The sequence below is a fragment of the Sinocyclocheilus anshuiensis genome, unplaced genomic scaffold (assembly GCF_001515605.1).
Source record: "Sinocyclocheilus anshuiensis isolate Anshui unplaced genomic scaffold, SAMN03320099.WGS_v1.1 scaffold796, whole genome shotgun sequence".
NCBI lineage: Eukaryota > Metazoa > Chordata > Actinopteri > Cypriniformes > Cyprinidae > Sinocyclocheilus > Sinocyclocheilus anshuiensis.
This window is the reverse complement of record NW_015557105.1, coordinates 154,425-174,431: the sequence shown is the minus strand read 5'-3', so window position 1 is coordinate 174,431 and position 20,007 is coordinate 154,425. Positions and strand designations below refer to the sequence as shown.

The 20,007-nt window shown below is 33.4% G+C and overlaps 2 protein-coding genes across 2 annotated transcripts in view; both read left to right on the top strand.

The window, feature by feature from the left end:
- Positions 1-1,437, top strand: part of LOC107677656 (membrane-spanning 4-domains subfamily A member 4A-like) — a 4,102-nt gene extending 2,665 nt beyond the window's left edge. Inside the window, exons 4-9 of the mRNA XM_016472649.1 lie at positions 324-425; positions 545-601; positions 693-788; positions 879-905; positions 992-1,114; positions 1,207-1,437. Coding sequence (XP_016328135.1) covers positions 324-425; positions 545-601; positions 693-788; positions 879-905; positions 992-1,096 — 387 coding nt within the window. The 3' untranslated portion in view covers positions 1,097-1,114; positions 1,207-1,437. The remainder of the gene's footprint in view (positions 1-323; positions 426-544; positions 602-692; positions 789-878; positions 906-991; positions 1,115-1,206) is intronic.
- A 1,327-nt stretch (positions 1,438-2,764) lies between these two features.
- The window catches only part of ptdss1a (phosphatidylserine synthase 1a), a 19,044-nt gene continuing 1,801 nt past the window's right edge, over positions 2,765-20,007 (top strand). The window contains exons 1-12 of the mRNA XM_016472656.1: positions 2,765-3,359; positions 5,622-5,713; positions 7,200-7,244; positions 7,948-8,072; positions 8,987-9,145; positions 12,611-12,762; positions 12,845-12,986; positions 15,213-15,325; positions 16,533-16,598; positions 18,086-18,185; positions 18,270-18,338; positions 18,912-18,975. Of these exons, the coding sequence (XP_016328142.1) occupies positions 3,181-3,359; positions 5,622-5,713; positions 7,200-7,244; positions 7,948-8,072; positions 8,987-9,145; positions 12,611-12,762; positions 12,845-12,986; positions 15,213-15,325; positions 16,533-16,598; positions 18,086-18,185; positions 18,270-18,338; positions 18,912-18,975 (1,306 nt within the window). The 5' untranslated portion in view covers positions 2,765-3,180. The remainder of the gene's footprint in view (positions 3,360-5,621; positions 5,714-7,199; positions 7,245-7,947; positions 8,073-8,986; positions 9,146-12,610; positions 12,763-12,844; positions 12,987-15,212; positions 15,326-16,532; positions 16,599-18,085; positions 18,186-18,269; positions 18,339-18,911; positions 18,976-20,007) is intronic.

Here is a 20,007-nt window from a genome sequence, read left to right as displayed (position 1 = left end):
AAAAAATATATATACTCTCTCTATATATATATATATATATATATATATATATATATATATATGTATATTCATATTTTTTAAATATATTTTTTTTTAAATATACAAAAAGTGACCAAAGTGATATTAGTAGAAAATACATTTACATAAATATATTTTGGAACATATTAGCAAAAATATTTTTGGCCATTTTTTGTATATTTTTAAATATTTTTAAAAATACATATTTTTGCCATATGGAACAATTTATCCAGGTTTATCATGGAACACATATCGTGATCTCAGACAGTTTTGTTATTATTTATCTGGCTGTTATGTTGTTTCAGGCGGCTCAGCTCAGCATCGGAGTGTTTGTCATTTGCATCGGCAGCCTCATTACTCTTGAATACGGTCTGTCCCATCTAGTGTACACCCTACCTAGTGCCCTGGTGAGAACACAGAGATCCTGTCTGCATTTATCAGTGTAAACACACACACACACATCTCTCAGACAGTCTCTGAACATTCAAGATGATACTATATCTGTGTTTTAACCATTTATTTTCAGTTCATTGCAAGTGGCATTCTAACATTTGCAGCTGGAAATTCTCCATTCATGCCTGTGGTGAGTGACCAAATATTCATAATCTTTTTATTTTTTTTTAAATCATGACCGAAACGGAATTTAATGATTTATCTTGTTCTTGTTCTGAAAGGTGAAGCTGTCCTTCATATTCAACATTATCAGCCTTTTCTGGTCAATCGCAGCTATAGTTCTCTGTCCGTTTTTAAATGAAGGAAGTTGGGATTGGGTAATTTGTGATTGTTCATAACTTCATAACTTATTGAAGCCAGAGTTGCAGCAATGTCCATACATCTCATTCATTGATTTGATTTTACAGTATAACAGCCCAGAATACAACACAAGGGTACGTTATAGCAAACAGGCATTTGGACACACTGAACTGATGTTGTGATTGTTGATATTGTTATTGATTAACATGTTTTTCTCCAGAGAAACATGCTTGTGGGGCTGAAGCTGGTGATCGGTGTGTTGTGTGGGTTGGAGTTGATTCTGGCTCTGATTCTGATCTATTGGGAGAGTAAAGCCGTGTGCTGATCTCACTTTAACACTCTGGTAATTTAACATTCTGTTTGAAAACAACAAAACATGCTGAACAATGTTCAAACGCACTGAAATCTCTTTTATTTGTCTTTGTTTCAACGCAGCCCTTGATCACCATCAGGCAAGAGGTTTGATCAGACAGGTGAGATCGAGTAATGACATCTGAATTGAATGTGTATATAAATGCTTGTTTAATGCCTTTTTCTGTAGCTCATCTGGTGCTGCAGTGTCAGGGTCATGGGTTTGATTCCCTGGGTGTGAATAGATCAAATGTTTAGCATGAATGCACTGTAAATTGCTGTATAAACATGTTTGCCAAATGCATAAATGTAAATGTGCCACAAGTTTTGCATTTGCTCACTATTAAAGTACTGAGTACTGTTTACCTCTCATCATCTGTTTGTGCAATACTGGATAGCAATCAGTCAAGCTACTGTATTTTATATTTTATATATATATATATATATATATATCAAACGATTAATCACATCCAAAATAAAGTTTTTGTTTACATAATGTGTGAACTATATATAAATACAAACAAATCGCAGTTGGGTTATTTTGATTAAACTAAAAAATAACTAAAAAAAACAGCTAACTAACACAATAAAAACATGATAACATTATAAAAAACATGATTTTTGAAAATAAAATAAAAAAGTTATCTGTTTTTGCAAATAAACTCTTCAAATATAAACGTAAATATTTTCAAAATATATATTGTGTGTATTTATATATACACATAATAAATGTGACAGCACTAATATATATATATATATATATATATATATATATATATACACTATATTATATATATATATAGACCATTTAGTTTTAATTGCAAATTAATGATTTATTATTTTTGTTGCTTTAGTGATAAGTTTAACATCATCATACTGACAGTACAAGCATGCATAACATCTTGCAGTGAAACACATTTGCTGGCGTGACTCGTGTTTGTGAGTGAGTTCTTTAGTAAAACCCGCAGCTGCTGCTGACCATGAAGATGTGTGACGTTCAGGAGGTGTTCAAATACAAAAACCAACCACAACACATGAACAGTTCATTTGCAACAACAGATAACTCAAAAATAATGTTCTTTTTTACCCTGCACTCCAATTAATATCAATCAAACTGCAGTTGGGTTGTTTTGATTAAATAATAATAGCTAAAAAAAATAAAGCTAACTAACACAATAAAAACACGATAACACACAAAAAACACGATTTATGAAAATGAATAAAAACGGAGTTATCTGTTTTTGCAAATAAACTCTTCAGATTCTCATGGCACACAATACTTTACATGTATGTCTAGTGGTTTGCAGAATTTTATGCAACACCAAATATAGCTACCCTTTACCACAATCAAAAATAAATAGCTATAAAGCACTCCAAATGTATTTGGACATTTCAGTCATGCTTAATGCACGAATGCCATTGCATTAGATACAAATATCAAATTATTTATCGTAAAGAAACACACTTACAAACAAAACATTTGAGAAAAAGATGGTTGGTTTGAAATGAGAGATATTGCCGCAACCCTTTCCGGTCAAAATAAAACACTCATGCAACTGGAGATAATTGTAATGATATTTTGCCAAAAGTGCTAATTTTATGTACAAACTTAAAAAAAAATAAATAAATCGAGTGCACTTTTGTCTACTTTTTGGGGCCACTGTGTGATTGAGGAAAGCGCAATGCCACGTTTGCTACTGTTGGTGTAAATGACACTCAACACAACAGCGTGACCTTCAGCGCGTGAGAAACTCGAGCACCGCTGCACGTTTTGACCCTTTCGGCTTGCCATACCGGCTGCACGCCTAGCACTGCATACAAACCAATGAAAATGCAGGAATGGTCTGTTTTCCCCTAATGCGTGTGCAATCTTTCCGCTCCGTGCATGCATCTCTCTCCCCGAGCAGCTGATTGTGTTGTGCATGCATTAGGAGCCGGATTGCACACATGCATGGCCGTCATCCGGGTTGCATTCGTGCCGCAGACGCCAGAGAGGGAGAGAGAGCTTCTAACATCACGGTAAATCAAAGGTGAAGCCAGGACGGAGAGGAAAAAAGCATGGCGTCCGCGTTCGGCTCCAGGACCCTGAGTAAAGATGATGTGAACTACAGGATGCATTTCCGCATGATCAACGAGCAGCAGGTGGAGGACATCACCATCGACTTCTTCTACAAGCCTCACACCATCAGCCTGCTCACATGCACCGTGCTCAGCCTCATGTACTTCGCGTTTACGCGGTGAGTGACGCACAACCACAATGTCACACAAAGAACCGCAATGACGGCATATGTTACTATAGCAACAAATGATCGCGCGGCTCCATTTCATATAGTAATCATGCTATCTAAATCTGAATTCTATGGCTTTTAGTGCGTGTTTGTTGTGCCATTAGGTGTCAACTACGATCTTAGCGGATCTTCTACGGTCTTTCACTTCCGGGAAAAATTTTTTTTTTTTTTTGATGACGTCACCGCGTACTCAGGGGCGTGTTCAGTTTTATTCGATGCAATGCTGTTCAGAACGACCAGCGATTTCTATAATCCGAAGTTGAAGTAACAAATCATGCATCATGTGTGTTAAGTAAACTAAAGACTACTGGCTGTTTATATTCTTTTTTTTTTTTCATTAAAGGCAGCGTGTAAGTTAATCATGTTCCCTGTACCTTCTGGTCATTTGATTTTATAATTAAAAAGAGAAATGAGAAACAGTTTGATTTTTGTTTGTAATTTTAAGAAACAGATAAATGGACCCTTTTCACGAGACTGTGATGACTCGTTTAATGGTCATCAGCATCGTAAATCCTCGAAAGCTTTTTATATCTTAATTTTTTTTAAATGTATGTATATTTATAACACTATACTTTGTATTATATCACCTTTGCATCAAATTACAAAAAAACTAGTTAACACTAATGCTGTGTTTCTAATGCATTGTCTCTGGGAGGGACGGTAAATTTGACATCGTACTCACTTCTCACTGCCGTTATCAGTCTCTCAATTTTTTTTATTGAAAGTCATGAAAACACTATCGTGGAGTTTTTCTTTTGCTATTTGAGCAAATGGGAATGCAAAAAATACATTTGTGGTACTCTCCCATTCACTGCTCTTGAAGTTAACCCAGCTATGACGACTTACGCTGCTGAGAAACCCGGAAATGTGAAAAGGGTCCATATAGCTAATTAAGCTAGATTTTTCTTACTTTTGTTGATGGGTAAAAAATGACTATTTTCACAGCTGCTGTATGTTATTGACAAAACAGAAATGACTTTTTTCATAACCAGTAAAATGGCTTTTGACTTTTACTGTATAAGATCTAAAACATGGAATAAAATAGGTATTCGCGGTCAGCGGCGCCGCTACAGTTTCTGGGCCCCCTGAACAGTTCAATTCAATTCAATTCAAGTTTATTTGTATAGTGCTTTTCACGATACAAATCGTTGCAAAGCAACTTTACAGCAAATTAAGTTTCTACAATATTTAGTGGTAGCTTATCAGTGGTGACTGTCAGTTAATGTACATATGGCAGAAATGTACGGAAAAATCTATTTAAGACGTAATAAAACAGACGATGAACACTATTAACAGCAATTATTTTATGAAGCAATCAAACTTATAGCAAATGTGGTAGTTCTGTATGTGGTTTCAGGGTTGGCATCATCTGAGGTCCTCTGAGGGGTTGGCATCATCTCTTCTCAGGTGTTCTGGATCCAGACTGAAGCTTGTGTAAATCCTAGTTACCACAGGATGTCAATCCCGTGGCAAAAACAGAGAAACAAATAGAGACATAATTAGCGTAACTGCTGTTCCAACCGGGGGGGGGTCCCCCATTAAAAATCGCATTCCGAGGGGTAAAATACACATTTTTTTGGCAGGGTTACCCAGGGGCTAATTATCACGTTATTGGAGTCGCTTCAACCCGCGTACGTGAAAAACAACCCGCGACAATAGGGTTAAAGTAGAAAGAAATAGAATTCTTTCTCATTTCTGTTTAAGTAGAACATTTTTTATTTTCTATTTTTATAATTTTTTTTATCAGTTTGTATCTTTCTAATTTTATTGGTTTTATTTATTTATTTATTTTTGCTATTTTTTGTATATTTTTTATTTTTATTTAAAGTTTTTATTTTTGCATGCACATCTGTCTCCAGTCCAGTATGCACTGCTCACTTTTTACAATCCAGTGAAGAGCAGATATCAAGTCTGTCTTACAGTTACACTTTAAAATACAGTAATAAAATGAGTCCATTTTGTGATTATCGTCATCAGCCAACGATGTGTTTGCTTGGGTGAAAACAAAAGTGGTAGTTCCCATGCTGTCAGTTCCAGACTCTTATAGCAGCATCATCAATAGGAAATACATTATTTATATTTTCAAAATGTCAAGAACCTATTTTTCTGCTGTGTAATCACAAGTATTCATTCTCTGACTGCATCTTCTGTAGTGAATTGTGAAACTGTGGTGGAATAGAAACAGTGTGTGACCGCATGTTTCCGTTGCAGAGATGATGGAAACCCTGACAGTAACCTGTGGGTGGGTCTCATCCTGGTCATCTCCTTCTTCTTGGTCATCAGCGTACTCGCCTTCCCCAACGGTAAGAGTCGTGAAGTCAAGCTGAAGATCTCAGAGTCCTGCGCTTTTGGCCATAAGTGTTTTAGGATCATGGTCACAAGTGTGTTCAGGTTCATAATAGGACTGCAACAAATTATTAGTTTGATAATCAGTTAATCTAATGATTATTTAAACAGTTGATAGTCAGTTTTTTAACTGGTTAATCAGTAGGCTTTGATTAGATTATTCAGATTTTAATGGTAAAATATTGAGTTGTACATATTCTAAATAAAACAAGGTAAACATTTCAGCTTTTGATAATGACAAACAATTATATTACTATTACAATTGTATTACTATTATACAATTTTTATATATATATATATAAGTACGCAGCATGTATTTCCATATTCATCTAAACGTCACTCTCAGTCGGGATGTTTGCTAACAGTGTTACTTTCGTTGACAAATCATTTTCGTTGTAATTTTATTTGACCCTCTAACTCTAGCACTCTCTATTCTAATTCTATTCTTTAAAAAACAAAAAACTGGCCCCTTTTAGACTTGCACTCTATTCATTTACAAACTGCTTGTTTTCTTTAAAAAACAAAATAAAAAAAAATCTAACACTAGCTTCTCTGTTCTTTTTGTATTCTATTTATTTGTTTTCTTTTTATTTATTATACAATTAACAAAAAGCAAAAAAAAAAGACAATTAACAAAAAGGCCTCTAACACTAGCTTGCTCTATTCTTTTTCTATTCTAGCTGGTTTCCTTTCATTTATTATATAATTTAAAAAAAACTTGCTATGTGTACTGCGTTAAGCTTACTGAGACTTGTTATAGCGCTTGCTTATTATTGCTCTTTTGTTGATTTTGCTTCTGTTGTCCTCATTTGTAAGTCGCTTTGGATAAAACCGTCTGCTAAATGTAAATGTAAGGTTTCATCAATGACATTTTTTCACAGACGAAGCCAAGATGATACTGAAATAAAAACTGTTTTTGAATGACAAAAATAATGGTGCATTTAAAAGTTAATGACCAAACGTATCATTATAAAAATTCACAGTGTTGCTGCAGATGAAATATAATGCCGATAACATGAAATTTTTCAACAGGTTAGATATTGATTATTTATCACTCAAACCCCTTTCTCTACCTGTCTTTTGGTCACGCATATCCGCCATGTTTGTAGTTTTTTGCAGTTATGACGAAATAGTATGTCCCAAAGCTTGCCTACTATACTTAAAAGTATGTATTTTTCTTCACAGAAAGAGTGCATACTTTTAGGGCATAGTATGAGTAGGTGAATTGGGACGCGATGCATTTGTTTACGTTCATAACCGCCATCTTCTTCTACTGGACTGCATGTGGGAGCGCTGAGTACAGTCTTGCGCTACAGCGCCACACTGGTCAAACCGCGTGATTGCAGGCCCTTACATTTGGTCATACGAGACGATAAAAATACTTGTCAATACTTTTTTATTGTCTATGATGTCAACTAATAACCCTCTTTGCCTTTTTTTCAGGTCCGTTCACAAGACCCCATCCAGCAATATGGCGTATAGTGTTCGGTGAGTGGATCAGACGCTTATTTTGGAAGTCTGGTAATACAGATGCATGTTTAAACCAAGCAGCAACCTCCCGCTCTCTCTCGTGAAGCCAACACGGAAGTGACTTCAACTGTAATTCATCAACTGGCCGCTAGAGGCTGGCTGCAAAAGGGAGTCAATCCCATAGACTCCCCGTGTTAAAATGCCCAACTTTACAGCAGAAAAAAACATGTTTACAGCCTGGTTCAAAAAATGATTTTGGTCTATATAGCTAATTTTGCCCTTCATGACAACTGTGAGGGGGCTGAATTTTTTTATAACTCATCCGTTTAAATTATATTAAGCCTTAAAGTTCTGCATAATTAAGGGCGTGGCCACTTGAGTGACAGGTGGATTGCCGCTGCTGTCACCACCGTCGAGCTAGGTGGGCGTGGCTTCAGCAACCAGCTCCCGCCTCTTTGCCCATTTTCGATTATCCGGGAGTAACGCGCGGTGACACGCTGCCAAGATGGCGACGGCCGGCTCCGCCCACTTTTGAGCTTCAAAAACGCTCTTCGGAAATCTACGGGTGACGTCACGGACACTACGTCCATGTTTTTATACAGTCTATGGTTTAAACATGAATAAATGATGAAAGGGCAGATCTGAGGTCGTGTCTGAGTGGTTGGGTTAGTCGGTTGATGTGTTTCTCGTTTCTGATGGGTGTGTTTGTGTGCTTGTGCAGGGTTGAGTGTGCTGTACTTCCTCTTCCTGGTTTTTATCATCTTCCTGAACTGGGAGCAGGTCAAGTCTCTCATGTTCTGGCTGGATCCCAATCTGCGCTACGCCAAACGGGAAGCCGACATCATGGTCAGTTCTGTTGTTATAGGAATAGCTCATGAATGCATTGTGTTCATAAAATATTTTCTTCTGCCAGAGCTCACAAATCAGGGTCAGTGTAGCTAGCTAAAAGAAAACCAGAAAAAAAATTTGTGACTTAAAATAAACATGAAATAAGCTGAAATAAAGTATTTGTAAAAAAATCAACTTATTTATTTCAACTAGTTGCCAAGGAAACATTTCTGGTTTTTAACTTGATATACTAAAATGGAAATAAAGATTAATAAAAACTATACAGACATATTAAAAAAGACAAAAATTCAGAACAAAATTATTTAAGCTTTAATTAAATTATTTTTATTTTATTTTAAAATTATTTAATTAAATTGAAAATTAAAACGGACAACACTTAGACTCCAGTTAAATTAAAATATGGCAAATTTTAGAAAAATAATTTAATATATATATATATATATATATAATAATATCAATATTACATTAAAATTGTATTAATTTAATTGATTATACGTGTTTTTTGATTATTTAAATTGAATCGAACCATTTGATTATTAAAATTAAATTAAAACCGTATCCAGAAAAAAAAGAATTTAAAATAGCGTACAAATTGAAAACATAAAAATTAAACTTAGTTTATTACAGCTAGTCGCCAAGGCATCTTGCCTCATTCTTGAATTGACTAAAACTAAAACTGAAATAAAAATTTATAAATGCGATATAGACATATTATAAATAAGACAAAAGCATGCAAAATTAGTAAAAATGAAAACAGGAAAATATACTGTAAACTAATAATAGTATCTCAATGATACTAAAATAACACCATCACAAATCTCAGAGTGATGCACTGTGTTCAGTTTAACCCTGTGATGTCCTCTAGCGTCTTTAAGCACGTGTTAAACTGTCGTTGCGGTGATGATTGACAGGAGTATGCCGTCAACTGTCATGTGATCACCTGGGAGCGAATCCTCAGCCACTTCGACATCTTCGCCTTCAGTCATTTCTGGGGCTGGGGAATGAAGGCTCTGCTGATCCGCAGCTATGGCCTGTGCTGGACTATCAGCATCACCTGGGAGCTGACCGAGGTAAAACACCTCGCTTACAGCATGAACCCGGTTACAGCGAGAGCGACACACTAGCCGGGTGTCCATCCAAAGTTGCGAATTTAGCTTATGCACAAAACTGGAATATCGCATAAAACATTTGCGAACAAGCATCGTTTCCATCCAACGAGTCACGAGAACAAAATAGTCACTTCCTGATAAACTGCAACTATAAATCACTAAGAAAAGTAGGAGCATATAAAAATATATAATATAGTAATTTTCATATATGTGACCCTGGAGCACAAAACCAGTCATAAGTGTCAATTTTTTTAAATTGAGATTTATACATCATCTGAAAGCTGAATAAATAAGGTGAATAAATTTGTTAGGATAGGACAATATTTGGCTGAGATACAACTATTTGAAAATCTGGAATCTGAGGGTGCAAAAAAATCTAAATATTGAGAAAATCATCTTTAAAGTTGTTCAAATTAAGTTCTTAGCAATGCATATTACTAATCAAAAATTAAGTTTTGATATATTTACGGTAAGAAATTTGCAAAATATCTTCATGGAACATGATCTTTACTTAATATCCTAATGATTTTTGGCATAAATGAAAAATAGATAATTTTGACCCATACAGTGTATTGTTGGCTATTGCTACAAATATACCCCAGTGACTTAAGACTGCTTTTGTGCTCTAGAGTCACACATAATAAATTACTTGCTCCTCAGAGCAAGCAGACGAAACAGTAAATGCGCTCATTGCTTTCGAAGGTGGATGCTGCTGTTTGGGAACGCAGTCGTGTAAGACATGTCTGGGAGGCAATTATACTTTCTGGTCTCAAATTGTAGCTTTTTACTTCTTATGGTTTATAAATGTGTGAATTTCTGTCATTATGGTTCTTTTCCATAACACTGAATGTTGTAACAAAGGTAACAAAGAGTTGGTTATTATTATTAAGTCTCTTTCCGGCTCAGACTGCATTGGTTAAAGCTTATGGGGCTGTCACGTGATGAACGAATGACTCGGAAAACCCCGAAGACTCGAACCAGGTGAACTACTTGACTAATTCCAGTACAGAACCTATAGGATGTTGCGCATGCGCGACTGAACGAATCACACCCCGAGACGACTCGTTCTTCCCGAGTCACATTAAAGATTCGTTCAAAATGAACGAATCATTCAAGAACGACCCATCACTAAATGAAACACGCTGTTGAAATCACTTTTTACTTTGAGCGCCACTTTAGAAGGCTCAGCTGACCAGCTATGCGTCGATGCTAAGACAGAGATTTCGCTTTCCTTGGACATGACAACCTATTTTCACAAATATATATGACTCTGCCTGGAGGACAGACGCAAGTAATCGCACGCGCTCAGTCGATCTCTCTCTCATTCACTGTCTGTTTAGGCAATTTCTACGAAGCCTCTGTACAAATCAGCATGGTACACATTATGTTATCATTACTAACTTGTTTAATATTCAGTCCACATGCATGAAGTGTAAAACGAGAAGGGCATAACCTTACGAAAAAAGAAAACACGCAAAAATAGCGGTTCTTGCATTCCTCTACGGTTTGCTTGTCAATAGCGCGGTGTTGCGATATTGCGGTTATCGCGACGGCCTTATGTGGAATGAGATCGGTCCGCTGGTTAGTCAGGTTTTGCCGTCCCATAGCACAAAGTCACGTGGCTTTTTTGATGCGCTTGGAGGAATTTATTCGCAAAATGCATTTCCGTCTCCCATTATTTGCATCAACCCTTTTTTCGCACAAGTCAAAAACCACCTCAAGCGAGCATGAAAACTATTTTGCGAATTAAGGGATTTTTAATCGAAGTTTGGCGTTTCCATCACTCGTTTCTCATGCAATACTTCAAAATGCGCATTAAAATAGTGTGATGGAAACATAGCTACTGATTCATGCATTCATAGAAGACTGTATATGATGTTTCACAGCTAATGACCGCTCGATTATGTTTGCCGGAAAATAAAAGGAATTGTTACATTTAATTTGATTGCATTTAAAAAGATTGAATAAATTGTTAAATGTTTCATGCATTATTTTGATTGCACTCTTTTTGATAATAAATGTATATTAAATACTAAAACACACAAAATGCAGACAAATTAAAATGGACAACAAAGAATTTACTTGAAATTAAATAATTAGCAGAAATGTAAAAAACAATTAAAAAAATCATTTTAAAAATTTCGTTTAACTTGATCTACTAAAATAACTAAAAGCTAAAACTGAAATAAAACCGAACTGAAATAAAATAATAAAGGGAACTATATAGACATATTAAAAAAGACAAAAACACAACAAAATGATTAAAACCTTTTAAATTAAATTAATTTATTACATTTATTGTTAAAATTAATTAAATTAAATATTAAAACCAACAACAATTAGAATGATATATTTAGAATTTATTTAGAATTTCTAAATATAAATATATAAATCTAATAATCTCTATAGAAATCTAAGATTCTCTCTCTCTCTCTCTCTCTCTCTCTCTCTCTCTCTCTCTCGCTCTCTATATATATATATATTAGTGTGTGTGTAAATAATGAAACGCCTTTCATTGGGCTCTATTGTTGAAATTTTATTATTATTATTTATTTATTATTGTAATAATAATATTACATTCTTAAAGTTCATGGAATTAATTGCTTAGTCATGATTTTTGATTATTAAAATTAAATAAACTTTAAAACTAAATACAGAAAAATTAAAATGGAAATAAAGATATTGTTCAGCATCTGGCTCCAAATAATTTTATTTTAGTATTGGTTCAAAACCTAGTTTAGCAATCCCAGAATGCACTGTGAAATACTAAAAAACAAACAAACAATGATTTTAAAATGTAGGACGAAGTCAGAATTCATCTTCATTTTAGATGTTTCTTTTTATATTGAGTCTGTTTTCAAATGTAGTGAGAAATATTGATAAAATAATTAACTAAATGACAATGAATAATTCATATTAATTACAATAATTACATAAATTAAATGCAATTAAATAGTCAAAACTACTTGCGTTAATGCCTTAAAAATGACTTTTATAAAACGGAGAGTTCCGGTGCTTGATTCTGATTGGCTGAGCCGCGTTCGAAGCTGTTGTAAATGACTCTACAAAGTAACATACACCTTTGTTTACGTCTGTGTGTTGCTCGGCAACCACTTTGTAACAACCACAACTGTTTCTGAGGAGCTACATTGTTTGGTGGAAGAATACTGTTTTTATTAATATCATCACACTTTATTTGCTCTGTTTTATTCTGTGAAACCTTACTACGTATATGGAATAACCGTTTTATAAAAGCCATAATCCCTGTGAAGCCGTGGTTTACAGTGAATTTATAACAGCCGCTTCACGTCGTACCGAACACCGCCCCTTAGCTGTTATAAATCCACCACGGGGCTTATTGCTTTAATTCCAGCTTCACACTGTTTATTAGAAGCATGCTAATGGCAAGTAAATCTCTGGGCGCAGCTGTTCTTCATGCATCTTCTTCCGAATTTCGCGGAGTGCTGGTGGGATCAGGTCATCCTGGATATCCTGCTGTGTAACGGCGGAGGGATCTGGCTGGGAATGACCGCCTGCCGCTTCCTGGAGATGCGCACGTATCACTGGGCCAGCATCAAGTAAGAAACCCCTCAAACACTGGCTTCTGAGAGCGTCTGGCAGAGACTGACCGAGCTGAACGAGTGTGTTTGTGCCGCACAGAGACATCCACAGCACCACGGGGAAGATCAAGCGTGCAGCGCTGCAGTTCACTCCTGCCAGCTGGACATACGTGCGCTGGCTCGACCCCAAGTCCTCCTTACAGAGAGTGACGGGAGTCTATCTGTTCATGATCATCTGGCAGGTCCGTGCATTCACTTCTCTATCAGCCAGCGCTGAAAAATAACACTTCAGGGGGGCACTAAGTTGTTAAAGTTTTCTGAATTCAATTGATTAGTTTAATCGAACCAGATTCCAACAGAAAGCATGGAATAAAAAATAAAAAAATGCATTGGGTTTTATAGGGCATTTTCATTGACTTTTAATGAGAGTGACTTATATATATAATTAATCAAATAATTGCTCTCATTTTAGGTTTGGTTCAAATCCTAGTTAGTTTAGCAATCCCAGAATGCACTGTGAAGAACAAAACCATAATTAAAAATTGATTTCTTTTAGTCTGTTTTATATAATGTATTAATTATCTTTCTCATAATTGTATATACAGTATAGTGCATGTGTATATATATATATATATATGTATGCACACAAATTAATTAATTAAATAAAAAACCAATTTGTTCATATTTTACAAAACCATAATTAAAAATTGATTTCTTTTAGTCTGTTTTATATAATGTATTAATTATCTTTCTCATAATTGTATATACAGTATAGTGCATGTGTATATATATATATATATGTATGCACACAAATTAATTAATTAATTAAATAAAAAACCAATTTGTTCATATTTTTGACTTCATCTTTCATCTTTTGTTTAGTCTGTCTCCAAATTATATGGTGAGAAATATTGATAAATACATTTAATTAAATGCCAGTTTATGAATATTTCTCACTTTGTCTTTGTATTTTATTATTTTATTTTTTCTGGGGGGTGGAGTCTGTCTCCAAATTATATAGTGAGAAATATTGATAAATATAATTAATTTGGTAACACTTTACAATAAGTTTCCATTTGTTAACATTAGCTAACTACATAACACAATAAAAATGCTTCTAAAGCATTTATTAATCTTATGTTAATGTTAATTTCAACATTTACTGAATAAATGATTAAAACTGAAAGTTGTTCATTTTATTTAAAGGACCTGAGCTGACATTAACTAACAATAAACAGTTGTGTTTTTATTAACAATGTTAACAAAGATTAATAAATACTGTAACACATGACTATCATTAACTAATGGTACCTTATTGTAAAGTGTTACAATTAATTAAATACATTTTATTAATCCAATTATTAATGATAATCCAATTTATAAAATAATTAAAACTACTTGAGTTAACTATAACAGTCTTTATTAGTCAGTGTTTTTATTGTTGTTTTTTATTGTCAGCATAAAAAATAACTAGTTTAACCAGCTCTAACTAGTTCAGAGGTGCGGGTCACATGAGTTCTCCTGAGCGAATAGGCTCCGCCCCCGAGCCGTTTCCACGGCGATGAAAGGCCGGTCCCCTCGCTCCCTACTGAGGGCCCTTTAAACAGTAGTTAAATGTCTGACAATACTGTGACTGAAGCACAATCTCAAGCAGTTTCACTGGATTTTGAGGCTAAATATGGGATTTCACACAAATGTGGCTTTGAAGAAGTAGTAATATTTCCATTCTGCTTGCTTTTTAGGTTTTTAGATCATTTGCCTTATTTTAAGTAGGTCAGGTTATAAAAACAGAGCAACATGTGTGATGTGCTATAAATTAATATAAACATCAACATGATTTTCTGTAAAGCTGTGTACTGTAAAAACCTCTATACAAATAATATTTGTAGGTGTAAATTAAAATCATTTCAATAACATTTTCGTTACTTAAATGTAAATAATACAAATGTTTACTTCAGTTAAAATATAAAAAACATTTTATTTTAGCTAGTTTGCTAAACTGAGCGACTTGCTCAACGTCTTTTAACTTAAGTTTAACTTGATGTACTAAAATAACTTAAACTAAAACTGAAATGGAAAATAATAAAAACGTATTTAAGAACTAATAAAAATGAAACTAAAACAACAAAACTACTAAACTAAAATTTGCTTGAAATCAGAAAAAATAAAATATGATTTAAAATATTAAAAATAAAATATAATAATATTTAAATGATATTAAAATAACACTTTTTGAAATTGTAATAAATTATTACATTTTTTAAAAAATTCAGTCGATTATTAAAGTTCAATCAAAGCATTAAAACAGTCGCACCAAAATGCAAACTAATCTGTTAACAGATTCTTTCAAATGAGTTCTTTACTGCATAAAACTGTATTAAATCTGTGTTCTTCAGGATCAGTTTAGTTTTAGCTTGAGTGTGTTGTTTTGGTTGATTGGTTGATCTCCTCTGTCTCTCTGACTGAAGCTGACGGAGCTGAACACGTTCTTCCTGAAGCACATCTTCGTGTTCCCAGCATGCCACGCTCTCAGCTGGTGCCGGATCCTGTTCATCGGGATCATCACGGCTCCTACTGTACGGTACGTGAAGAACACACGTTTTAGACTTTTATTTAGTGCAAAATAGAACTAAATGACATTTGCAGCTCATTAAAATGTAATTTAATTTTAGAATGGACTAAAAATGGTAAAAAGTAAAATTAATTCATTAATATAAAAACAATCAAATAAAAATGTGATGCCTGAATCATTAATTAAATCATAATGTAAAGTTAAAATCGATTAAAAATGTAACACAAAAATGGATCAAATTAAAATAAATAATATTCATGTAAAAACAATCCAATCAAAAATGTAACCTGAATCATTTTAATATAAAACAATCGAATGAAAATGTAATGCCCGCACACCTCGATCATTAATTAAATCATAAAAATGCAAAATTAAAATGGATTAAAAATGTGACTTCACAAATTGATAAAAATCGAAATAAATAATATTCATATGAAAACAAGCCAATTAAAATGTAATGCCTGCACACCTGAATCATTAATTAAATCATAAAAATATCAAATTAAAATTAAAAAGTAACTTAAAAACTGATAACATTTTTTTTAAATAAATAATAATATAAAAACAATCCAATAAAAATTTAATTTCTGCACACCTGAATCATTAATTAAATCATAAAAATGTCAAATTAAAATTAAAAAGTAACTTAAAAACTGATAACAAAATAATAATATAAAAACAATCCAATAAAAATGTAATGCCCACACACCTGAATCATTAGCCTAATTAAATAATGAAAATGTAAAATTAAAATTGATAAAAAATGTAACAAAAACTGATCAAATTAATTTAATTATAATTAAATGTATTACATTTAATTAAATTTAATTAATTTAATTATAATTAAATTAATTAATTTAATTTAATTTAATTTAAATTAATATTTTAATTATGATAAAATTTAAATAAATAAAATGTAACCTGAATCATTTCTAGGTGCGTGGGATGAAAATGCAATATAAACATATAAAAAATAATAATATAAAAATAAAAAAATTAAGTCAAAATAAAACACCAAAAAAACATTATTTGTTTACTTGCATGTCATGTGACCATTAAATAATGTCAGAGAAATATGCAAATGTGTTGTTAAATTACTGAAATTGATCTCAGGGTCTTCAAGTAAGTATTGTTCACTGACAGACATGCACTGTTGAAGACCCCAGAGCGTGTGTTGGACTGATGTGATCTGATGCTCCTGTGCTCTGATGTTTAGGCAGTATTACGTGTATCTGACGGACACACAGTGCAAGCGGGTCGGGACTCAGTGCTGGGTGTTTGGGTGAGTCGGAGCGCTTCTCGTGGGAACCTGGAGCTGTGTTGTAATCTGCCTCGTCTCAGATATGAACTAACACGATGACCTAGATTTGACTTCTCTTGTGCCTAACATCTAGGGTACATCATCTAGACTTTATCTAACATCCTTCAGCTTCATTTGCACAATTAAAATCCAGAGCTGCACGGTATATTGAAACAAAACTGATATTGCTCAGTGCATTTGTCAAATGCATATGAGATTTAATGAAATGAATATATGCGGCTTCACTCTGATGAATACAATCAGGAGTATAATTATATAAATTATTACTAGTGCTGTCAAACGATTAATCGCATTCAAAATAAAAGTTTTTGTTTACATAATATATGTATATTTATTATGTATATATATAAATGCACACATATTTAGAAAATATCTACATGTATTTACATGCATATAATTAAATTTATATATAAATATTTAATATATAAACATAACATTTTCCTTAAATATATATATGCATGCATGTGTGTCTATTTATATATACGTAATAAATATACTCCGTACACACATATATTATGTAAACAAATACTTTTATTTTAGATGCGTTTAATCACGATTAAACAGCACTAATTATTATATATTAAATATTAGTTTGTCATGCAAGTTTGAACACTGTGCAGCATTCATATATATTTTTAAAATTTATAACACTTAAAATAAAACACTCACTAAAAATATTATACATATTTGTTTACCTGCATGTCATTAATTATCGTAGAACTGTAATCATCATGATTAATATCATAGAACTGTAAACATGCAAATGTGTTGTTAAATTATAGAAATACTAACTTAAAATAATCTAGACTTCGTCTATCATCCTTTGGTTTTATGTTGCACAATTAATAAAAAGTCTAATAAAAAGTAGGGTTGCACTATATATCAAAATAAAATTGATATTGCTTAGTTCAGTTGTCAGATCACGCAGTCTGTGATTTAATTTAACACATTTGCGCCAGTGGTTTCACTCTGAATATTTTATTTGCTGGCAACCCTTCAAAATAAAAGCTTGATGGTTTAGAGTTTGAATTTTTTTTTATTGCAGTATTAAGGAAGTTATTTTTAGTAACTTTACAGTAAAATAAAATTATTTGCATTATTATTATTTTTTACAGTATTATTTTGATATATTTTTATTTTGCTCAATATTCTTGTTTCATAATAATCACAATAAAATCACGATGATCATTATTATTTTAAAGTATTTTATTATTTTATAGGCCTATGAAGGCCTAAAAGATTCCTGCATTTTTTTTAATTTTTTTTTTTGCATTTTTTAATCATTATTTTTTATGCAGATGCACTCTGCAACTGACTCTAGAATGATTCAGTCTTTCCAAATATAGCTATTCAAGTCATCTGGGGAAATTTCATTGCATTATGTATTGCGGAAAAATGAAATATCCCAATGTCAGTTTTTTCCGAATCTCTGTTTTTCTGTCGTTCAGAGCGATCGCTTTCCTGGAGGCCTTGGCGTGCATTAAATTCGGACAAGACTTGTTTTCCAAGACACAGGTTTTGTATGTGGTGTTGTGGCTCCTGTGTTTGGTGAGTCCCTGCGGTCTGACTGTCTCGGTGTAGTGTTTGCGTGAGTGTTTGCGTGTGGAAGTGATGGTGTGTTTGTGTCTGAAGGCTTTCATCACGTTCCTGTGTCTGTATGGGATGGTCTGGTTCGCTGAGAACTACGGGCCCCGACAGAAGGTGCGTCATTTACTCCCTGATATGTGAGACTTTCTTACTTCACTGGAAAACAAAAGCACATTCAGTTAAGAGCCATCATCTGTGTAATTAAAAATGTAACACTAAATGCATAAATGTTTCAGTATGACTAGGTTTATGTTGTCTCTTTACTATTGGACTTTTTTCTCAAGCGCTTTTAAGAATTGCTGTTTCTTTTAAGAGTGTCAGAAAGATGGAGCAAGTTTTTGACCGGTTTATCTGTATTGTGCGGAAACTTTCAGTAAACCGTTGAAACTTGAAGACTCGAAGAGTCAGTTCTTTGCTAGAAAGCATCATAAAGGATTATTGCTACTACAGTGTATATATATAAATATAAATGAAATATGTGACCCTGGAGCACAAAACCAGTCTTAAGTGTCAATTTGAACATGATCTTTACTTAATATCCTAATGATTTTTGGCATAAAAGAAAAATCTATAATTGTGACCCATACAATGTATTGCTGGCTATTGCTACAAATATACCCCAGCGACTTAAGACTGCTTTTGTGCTCCAGGGTCACATATATGAATCGTGATTTTTTGACTCTGTAGAGCTTCTCGGAGTGTGAGGACAGTATTTACACGGAGCCGGGCGACGCCGTGTCTGGATGCAGAGGTACAGAAACATCATTCACATGCTCCACAACAGCGTGTTGATTAATAATGCTTCAATATGGAAATGATGGCTTACAAAAACACTGAATCTAAGCTGGGGTGTGTTCCAGAAAGCACGGTTAACTTGGCGTCAGCTAAACCCTGAACTTTTGGTTTATTAACCCCAAACCTTGCTTACTCGAGGTATGTGTATATGTATTAAGACTCAAGACAGAGCGACGAATCGACGAGTCGCTATGGAAACGGACGCTTTGTTTCTTTCTTCTTCTTTTGTTCAATGGTCGTTTACATGCTTCGTGCATATCGCCACCTAATTGATGGTTTTGCAATCATTGTAATTTTTTTCCCGTTTAATCTTTAATCCTTGAGAATATGAATTATATTGTTTGTTTGATGCTAATTATATATTAAGTCATATCAGATAAGTATTTTGATTTAGAATTTAGACATTATAGAAAATGGCGATCCATGTGTGAGAAGATAATATAAAATGTAATAAATAAATATATATAATATAATAAATTAAACATTACCTTGTCATAGTGTTTTATAATTTTTACAGATAATTGTTATTTATGCCAATAAAATAAATATAATAACCATATTAGAATAATATATTACCTTATTTATTACTTACATTAGCGTTTCATCATTAACATATCATACAAATATATATAATAAGCTATATTACACATTGTAATATTATATAATGTTGTGCACTATCTGTCAGATGCCCTGAAATTAACCTCCGATTTTGGAACCGAAAGCTGAGGTTATCCGCTGGCTTGTCCTCAAACATACCCGGATATGTCACATAACCTGCTTTCTGGAATACCCCCCTGCAGTGTTCTGACCTCTTGTGGTGAACCAGCAGAAACACATGGCTGACAAGTAGACAGGAGTTGTTTCTAATACTAGACTACTGCTTACTGCAAAGTGTATATATACTGTATTGCATGCAATTTATTTTGATTTTTATATATATATATATATATATATATATATATAATAAGAGACACTGGAAGCCATACTG